At 36.4% G+C, this 9325-nt stretch overlaps 1 protein-coding gene across 1 annotated transcript; it reads right to left on the bottom strand.

Annotated features, from left to right (window-relative positions):
- Positions 1–1228: 1228 nt before the first annotated feature.
- Positions 1229–2344, bottom strand: LOC137645184 (uncharacterized). Its single transcript, XM_068378007.1, has one exon. It carries the CDS (start codon positions 2342–2344, stop codon positions 1229–1231), a length of 1116 nt encoding a protein of 371 aa, XP_068234108.1.
- Between the last annotated feature and the right edge of the window lie 6981 nt (positions 2345–9325).

Below are 9325 nucleotides of genomic sequence, written 5' to 3' on the forward strand. Positions count from 1 at the left end.
TGGACCCGGATGATTAAATGTAATTTTTCCCACTCTTATGTTTTCTCACTATTCTTTCGTATTGTGGCTAAAGATTCTTATTTTTCTTCAACATTGTATTCCAAATTTTGCAAACAGTACAAGGTTTTGAAAACATTTGGGCATCAATTATTGGATGTGTGGCAATCCATTAACCACCCCAATGCCAATCGATGACGAATGCCCTCTTGTCATCCAAGTAGCATCATATATTTCTATATCCAAAATGCCGTGTTCATCCGGATAAATGCCCAATTCTTTTTCATAATGATCAAAAATAATTTAGACTACATTTTCACTGCAATCATTATATTTTTTTCTGCAACATCACTCAGCATTTGTTTGTGCTTTAGATAAGTTTTATTTGAAATTTTTGGTAATCCAAGATGGATTGCCATGGATTGAATACTGGCTTCACCCAGGTCATATTGCAATCCATGTGTAATTGCACATATAGTATTCTTACCTCCTCCTCTTTTGCCTTCTTTAACATTTGCCAAACCCGTTTTCTTTTTCAAAATTATTTCATCACAGTCTTCACAAATAAATGAATAATTACAGTCTAAACCAGTTCTCTTATATGATAAGTAAGCACTACCTTTACAACATCTGCATTTCAATTCGGCTGCAATTTCCTCCAAATCTTTTAAAGATAAAATAAAATTTGTATTTTCAATGTCGTTAGCAGTTGTTTTAGCATATTTGCTCATAAGCTCCATTCGCAACTGCGCAGTAGATGTGGGATTTTTAGGCAAAATTTCTTCCCAACATCTACGCAAGTGGAAGATCCACCACTACACTGTTAGTAACAGAAGCAGACACAGTACCACCACCAACAATAACATCAGCTGTTTCTCTTGTTTTCTTAGCATTATCGGACATTTTTTGGCAGCAACTATAGCCCTCTCTTGCTGGCGTTTTCTGCAACCACTTACACGACCAATTATCACAGTTTTATGTAATAAAAATTGTTGAAAAACGAAGAAATGCGAGAAAATAAGTGGGAGAGGCGACGTGTCAACCTTGCTTTGCCATTACAGGAAACAACTAGATGCAGTGTTGCCACTATAAAATTTTGTAATTCCCAAGAACGACCCATGAAAAATCCCAAGATTGACTATAAATTCCCAAGACCCCCAAAACACACATTTGAAAGGTAAAACCAATTGATTTGAGTGATACAGTATATATTTCTCACCTGAAGCAGTTGCTAATTGAGGTAAACATTCATGGCTTCTTCAATCTCGTCAGTATCACCTTCATCCGCATATAAAGTTGCCAGTTCACCTCCTTTTCTGCTAGCTTCTCGTTCCATATATCGCTTATGACACTTCCCTCCTTTAACATCTTTAATGCGTGCAGGTGAGGGTTCCCAACGGTGGCACCCATCTTGCCTTGAAATGGATTGCATTGCAAGAATGCGGTTTGCAACTGTTGACACTTGCAGCTTGTTAGTTTGCTTATTTTTAATACGATTCAGCTGGGAAAATACCCTCTCTACACAGGCAGATGAGTGTGGAAGCCCCATTAAATTGCACATAAACGTAGAGAGATGATGGAACTTTGTCTGATTATTGGCGTCTTTAATTGATTTCAACTCAAGCCAGAATGAGGTTGCAGGCATACCCGAGATGTTTTTCAGCGATTCCTTGAATTGCAACAAATCCTTCCACTGATCTTGCAATTCATCTAAATCTTCTTCTTTAACTAAGTTTGGAAAATTCACTGCCAGTTTTCCAATAGATTTAATCCCTCTCTGAGGTGAAAGTGCTTCTTTGGGATCCATGATACTTAGCATAGCAAGAATACTATCCTCCTTAAAATTGAATCTTTTCTTCATTTGAGTGCACAACTCCACCAAAAATCTCTTACAATCCTTCCGAAATCTGCCTTCATATTCTCCTAATGGCTGCTTAATGAGCATGGCCTCACATCTGCCACCAAGTTCTATAATACTTTTGTGTTTTGCAGCATCATTAGGATCAAGTTCTGCCAAACTATTTGAATGAAGAATGTCTTCATCTACAAACAAAGCAAAGATACTTCTATATTCATCTGATATAGTAGAATATAGGGTTGCAATTCGAAAATATTGAGATTGGAACTCAAGGTTCATTTTATCAACTTTACTTATGATGTAATTAAGGAATAATAACATTTGCTTTCTTTCTGGGGTAGCCATGGTCTTGCTAATTTGCCATGCCCCATCCACCTTATCTGTTTTAGCTTCTCCCTGAAAGAATAACTGCAGTGCATCCCATTGTTCTAAAATCCTCGATAATACCAACCCCCTTGACAGCCATCGAGTCTGTGACAGTTTCAACATTTTGTGCTTAGGAGACTACTACATCTTGAATCATCTGAAATTGGTGTTGACGTTTACTGCTCCTTGAAAAATAACAACACACATCTTTTAAGAACTTTTCAAGGAATGATGGCAATGTGTTACTGGTAACGCTGTGCATATCCCATCTAGTCTAGATGGGATATGCACAGCGTTGCCAGGGCAGGGCCCCAGATACTTTTGGTCCAATTGTTGTACCAAGCAGCTAAGAAATGTCGTATAGTACCATAAAAATGTCGTACCTGCTTATAATTATCCAAGATGCTAAAAAACAACAACAAAATCACTTATAATGTATTGGTAATGATATAGTAGCAGTAATAATGATGATAATGATGAGACTAAATAAGTTTCTGACCTTCTTTATTTGTATTGTGTGTTTTGTAGCAAGTGAAAAAAATGAAATTAACTACAGTAGCTTATATGTATTCAGATGTAAGGCTTAGTTTTAAAAAAAATCGTGAACAAAGATGTTAAAATGATCGAAGAATTCTAGTATTACATATGTAGGCCTACGAGTTTAAAGATACACACACGTGTATATATATATATATATATATATATATATATATATATATATATATACACATATACATACATACATACACACATGTATACACACACACATATATATATATATATATATATATATATATATATGTGTGTGTGTGTGTATGTGTGTATATATATGTAAGTATGTATATATATATATATATATATATATATATATATATATATATATATATATATATATATATATATATATATATATATGTGTGTGTGTGTGTGTGTGTATTATGAGAGAGAGAGAGAGAGAGAGAGAGAGAGAGAGAGAGAGAGAGAGAGAGAGAGAGAGAGAGAGAGAGAGAGAGAGTGTGTGTGTGTGTGTATTATGAGAGAGAGAGAGAGAGAGAGAGAGAGAGAGAGAGAGAGAGAGAGAGAGAGAGAGAGAGAGAGAGAGAGAGAGAGAGAGTTCATGAATAAAAGTTTGCATAACTCATTTCCAGCATATTTTCTATTGTGTGTGTGATGGAGACATCACATGGAGTGCCTGGATACATGTTGGTTGAACTCATACAAAGAATGGGCTTAGTTGGATAAATGTTGGTAATTTCATGGTTTTCCTTGCCAACTAGTTCTATTGTGACCAGAAAAAAGATCTCCAACAGCTTTAACGCTAAGCTTTTTTAGTCTCCAGATTTCAGAGTTCCCTTATTGCAGTCTAGAATCTGTCAGGGATTTTATCAGTTTGTGCCACCTGCCCAATATTTACAAGGAGAGCTTAGTCTTGAGTTCTATATAAAGCCCTCCATTCATTCTCTAAACTTTGAAGAGTAATTGAGCTTTAGCTAGAAATGACATATTGTCAGTTCTGAAACTGAAACTTTCAGAATAAAGTTCGCTCGTTCTTGTATTGTAGCCAACCTCTTTGCTGATTGGTCTTCTGGTTAGTCGTATTAGCCAATCACACATGTATATCATAATTATGTACGCTAATTGCTCTTTCTTTAGAAGTGGAAATTTTGTTTGTGTGGGCTTGCTAACTTTTCAAAAATAACTGAAACCAAAAATATATATATTCTCTTATTCATGGTCGTACAAATTGAAAAAAAAAATCGTACAATTGAGCATATTTCACTAAAACGTCGTAGGTCGTACAACACTGGGTCGTAGGTTGTAGAAAAGTCAAAATTGTCTACAATTATAGTACATCTGGCAACGCTGCGGCAGAGACATCTGGTGGTGGCACTTGGTAATTATGTCCATTGAATTATCGTACATGAGTCTTAAAATTATCGTTTTTCACCTAAAATTATCGTACACACAATCAACGTAATTAGTAAGGAGCAACATAAATGACTTATCTCAAGGTATTATAGTATAATTGATTAAATACACACACACACACACACACACACACATATATATATATATATATATATATATATATATATATATATTACTGTATATATACCTAAGGCAACCCTGGGCATTTGGTAATTATTTCCCGTGAAGTTCAAATTTATCACAGATGATTGTCGTATTCTGGGTTTACAAGCACACTTCAATACTCTTTGCTGTCATTTGCAAGATGAATGTTTAAAATAACAATTAATGAAGGAAAGCTTTCTAAGAAAGGGAAAAATCTTTAATTTCTCTCGAGAGGTGCAAATGAGGTTTGCACGTTATGCTTCAATGTAATCTTGTATGTGATAGGTTTAAAACCAATGAAAAAAACTAATATTAATTATTATATGGAGTTGCAATATCATTGACGTCATAAGTATGGGAAAAACACTTTTTTTTTTAAGGTTTGTGAAGCAATCGCCTAAAATGTGCCTTCAAGAGCTTAGGATGAAGTTGAACATATATATATATATATATATATATATATATATATATATATATATATGTGTGTGTGTGTGTGTGTATATACTGTATATATATATATATATATATATATATATATATATATATATATATATATATATATATATAATGATACAAAATATATGCATATAAATTGTGTATATATAAATGCATATATAAATCTGCATATATATAAACAAAAAAAACATATACCTTACAGATATAATGATCAATTATACGATATTACTCAACACGGAAAGAAATTTCTCAATATAACTATTAGAATGCTTGAAGATTGGAGAAATCATAAAAATTGAGAAATCAAACCCATGTATATACTTCAGGACTTTGGACAAGTCTTTGATGAGACAATTTTGCTTCACAGAGGAAATGTAAAACGAAACTTGAGCTTAAAGTGTGAAAAACTATTCAAAATGATCGATGTTAAAATCAAATAATGGAAGATTTTCTGGGGTTAGTAACTCAAATGTGTTTTGCTCAGTGAGTCTGAATCTTTCTGTCCAACTCTTCCTTCTCGGTTTTTAGGTTCTCCTGAGCATAGGTCACAATCGCCAGGTTTGCTTCCATTATCTGTAACTTTCCATTCAATTCGACATTTTTAAGCTTCTCGGCTTTGATCCGTCTCTTCAATTCTCTCATCTCTTTCTGTGACTCTTCTTTCCCTTTGCCGATCTCAAGCTTCAGAGCTTGGTTCTCTATGCCCTGTCTCTGCAACTCTTACTTCAATTCAGCGTTCTCAAGCTTCAGAGTTTGGTTCTCTGTGTCCTGTCTCTGCAACTCTTACTTCAATTCAGCGTTCTCAAGCTTCAGAGTTTGGTTCTCTGTGCCCTGTCTCTGCAACTCTTCCATCAATTCAGCGTTCTCAAGCTTCAGAGCTTGGTTCTCTGTCCTCTGTCTCTTAACCTCTGCCTGAGACTCTTCCTTTTCTTCTCGAGTTTGTTCCAGATCCTCGGTCATTCCCTGTATTTTACGTTTGGCATTTTCCCTGTTTCTTCTGGCTCTTTTCCCTTTCCTTCTGGAGCTTCTCTTCCTTAACTGGATCATAAAACTTAGGCTGATCAGAATGCCCTTTCCCAGTTATACTTGTGGAAGGCGTGAGAGTCACCAAAGCAGTCTCTGAGGTAGGGCCATCAGCTGACAATGTTGTTGGCTGGATGTGAGCAGAAGCACCAACAGCTGATGATGTTGTTGATTGGGTGGGATCAGAAGCACCAACAGCTGATGATGATGTCGATTGGGTGGGAGCAGAAGCACCAACAGCTGATGATGATGTTGAGTGGGTGGGAGCAGAAGCACCAACAGCTGAAAATGTTGTTAGCTGGGTGGGAGCAGAAGCGCCAACAGCTGAAAATGTTGTTAGCTGGGTGGGAGCAGAAGCCCCAACAGCTGAAAATGTTGTTAACTTGTCATGCCTTTTCACACATGACTTTTCACTAAACTCTTACCTTCGTCAGTTGTCCTTACCCAAGTTCGGAGGCACCGTTCAATTTAGGACAATCGACTTATTCCTGGCTAGCCTATCTATAACAAACCACCTTGGCATCGACTAATACCGTGTACATCATAGGTATAGGCTAATACTCTAAGCCCAGACCTAAAGTTACTTGACTCTTGCTCTGGAGAAGGACGGATCTTCATTTGCAGTGGAGGATGAGGGAAAGGCTGGTTCCTGGTTTCTTTTTATTTCTTACTTCTACAATTGCTAGTACATGATCGGTACTCCAAACTGGTACCCTGTAATACAAAGTCTTCGTTTAGGACAGCGATCCTATGTCAAACAACATGCAATTCGTAGCCTAGGCTATATTGTATTCTTACCTAACCTACTGGTTACACTGCACAGTTAGCCTGGCAACTCAAAGAATAACTTCACAAATCTGAGAATAATATTACAAATCTTAACTTACGGTTGGTGGCACAGTTCCGACCACATGCAAGCACAGCATAAAGCAGTTTCAATGCTGGCAAAATTATCGTACTTTATTGATACATTTGAAGAAAAAGATAACCACAATAGACAATATCAAGTTCAGAAATCCATCTTCTCGGCACGTAATCCTCACGCACTTAAGAGTGTTGCTCTGCACACCTTGTACTCGAGTCTATTCGACAAAAATTCTTCTTCGCTCGAGGGTTAACTACTACACTTTAATTGTTCATTGGATACAATCCACTTGATAACATTAAGAGTTCTCTTGCTTGACGGTACACTCAGGCCCACTATTTTACCTTTGGCCGTATTTAAAACACAAGAACAAAATTTTTACTAAGTGTTATTACAACATACAAATGATAACTAGAACAAGGGCATACCTTTTACAAGGGAGAAAGTAAGAATTTCACATAATAATAAGGGGGAGCAACACCGTTTCCCTTCTACACTGGTCGCTGTCGGCTCGAAGAGTGCGCTCTGAGCTTACCTAGCACAGCTACGCCCGAGGCTCACACAACTACGCCTCTGTTTACCTTGGCACTCAATCACAAACTCTCGACCACAGACACAACTAATCCTTGGTTACGCCTCTCTACACCTCTGCGTATGCACACTCGATCCTACACCATTTCAACTACGTGTGGCTAACATAACATTTTGATGAGATGAAAACCAATTCATTTATTAAGTCTAAAAATTGTAAATGGAATTATCATTCAGTTAAATGGAGCATTTCTGTAATTACATCACTTTACCCCTACGGAAATTGGTTTTCATTTATCAAGAACTATCAACTAACTGCAAAATCTAGGGTAGAAAACAGATCTAACAACAAGAAGTTTTATAAGCCATGAATAGTAGCTATCTCTCAGCCGCATATAGGCCGCAACATTTAATCTTCAAGGTCTGCTGACAGACATACAAAGCAAGTTGTGGGACGCCACCCTTAAGGCGTGTTTCTACCTAACCATCCTAATAACCTTACCAAGTTAAAACACCTATGTAAGAGTGATCTTAAATTCAATTAAGACCTAGTCACTCCTCATTAAGGGTATAATCACTTAGGATTATTTTCCTTACAAACAACCTCTTCATGTCATTCAGTCTCATGCCCTCAATAACCCTAAGCAGGAGAAAAGTACCTTTGAAGATAATATACCTCTTAAAGCATCCTAATGACTGACTAACACATCGGTCACATAACTTGAACAACTCCACCAGAGTTTGTAAAGCTTTTGGATGGGGTTACTCTCGATACAAAAACTCAACCGAGTACAAGTTCACAGTAACAAAGTGTTATTATCAGATCCATAATCTATGAACATAACCCATAAAGACACTTGGAAATTAACATAATTGTTATATGCATGAACAATTCTAAGGCACAGAATAAAATACATTTCAATATAAAAGTACAAAAATACAAAATACAGTATAAAAAATATAATGATCTCAAATTTCCTCAATTAATCTAGAGGGAGGAACAATATTGTAAGCACCTGTGGTTTGTACTACTCTTTCGTTCACATCCTGATTGATAATATCCATTTCCTGCATTTTCACTAACCACAGTTCTTGTCCTACAAAAGGCTTTACTTTGTCAGCAGCACGTTCAATAATGGTGTGGTCAAACAAGTTTTTCAACTCTTATTTAGCACCATCCCTAAACACCTTGGTTACTACATAAGGACCAGACCATCTTGGGTTTAGTTTCTTAATTGTGCTTGGAATCACACTTTCATTTTTAACCCATACAAGACAGTTTTCATCCACTTTCTCATTCTTCCTCTTTTGATTGGCTATTGCGCGATACCTGCTGGCCATCTCTGAGTTTTCTGAATTATTTCATGTGCTTTTGCAATAGCAGTCTCTTCTACACCATCATTTATTGTGGGTAACACACTAGTAACTTGCCTAGGTGCCCTGCGAGAGAAAAATACATAATGAGGTTGTTCACCAAGAGTGGTATGTACTGCAGAATTGAGCACAAGCTGGGTTTCACCTAAGTACTTTGGCCATTGATAAGGATGTCCTTTGCACATCACATTTAGTATGGTTTTCATGGTTCTATGCATCCTTTCATTAACACTGTTTCCTTGTGGATGATATGGGGTAATGTAACCTGCATTGATCTTATGTTCACGACATAATTTTCTAAATTAATTTGAAGTGAATTCAGCACCATTATCCAGAGTGACAGTCATAGGTACACCAAAGTCATTCAGATACATAAGGAAGTTTTTGCTTACCTCCTCTGTAGACTTACTTCGCAAGGGATAGAACTTAACATACCGGCTATAATGATCAATAACAGTCAATACATATCTATAACCATTTGCACCAGATAACATATCTGTTAAATCAAGACTGATTCTCTCTAAAGGTTTAGTTACTGGAGGCAATTCCTGAAACTGTTGTTGTAAAGAACTACTAGCTTTATGTTTTTGACACATGACACATTCACTTACATATTTGGTAACATCAGATCTCAATGAAGGCCAATAAAATAGTTTTTCAATAGCATCAATTGTTTTGCGTATCCCTAAATGACCTGACAATGATTCATGACCGAACTTCAAAGCAGCATTGGTTAAATCCCTAGGAACTATTAATCTCAGCTAAATGGAGTTATCAACTTT

This window comes from Palaemon carinicauda, chromosome 8 (genome assembly GCF_036898095.1).
Source record: "Palaemon carinicauda isolate YSFRI2023 chromosome 8, ASM3689809v2, whole genome shotgun sequence".
Taxonomy (NCBI): domain Eukaryota; kingdom Metazoa; phylum Arthropoda; class Malacostraca; order Decapoda; family Palaemonidae; genus Palaemon; species Palaemon carinicauda.

Bases quoted from the DNA above. Each gene is read 5' to 3' on its own strand.
- LOC137645184 (XM_068378007.1), bottom strand. From the start codon at position 2,344: ATGTTGAAACTGTCACAGACTCGATGGCTGTCAAGGGGGTTGGTATTA.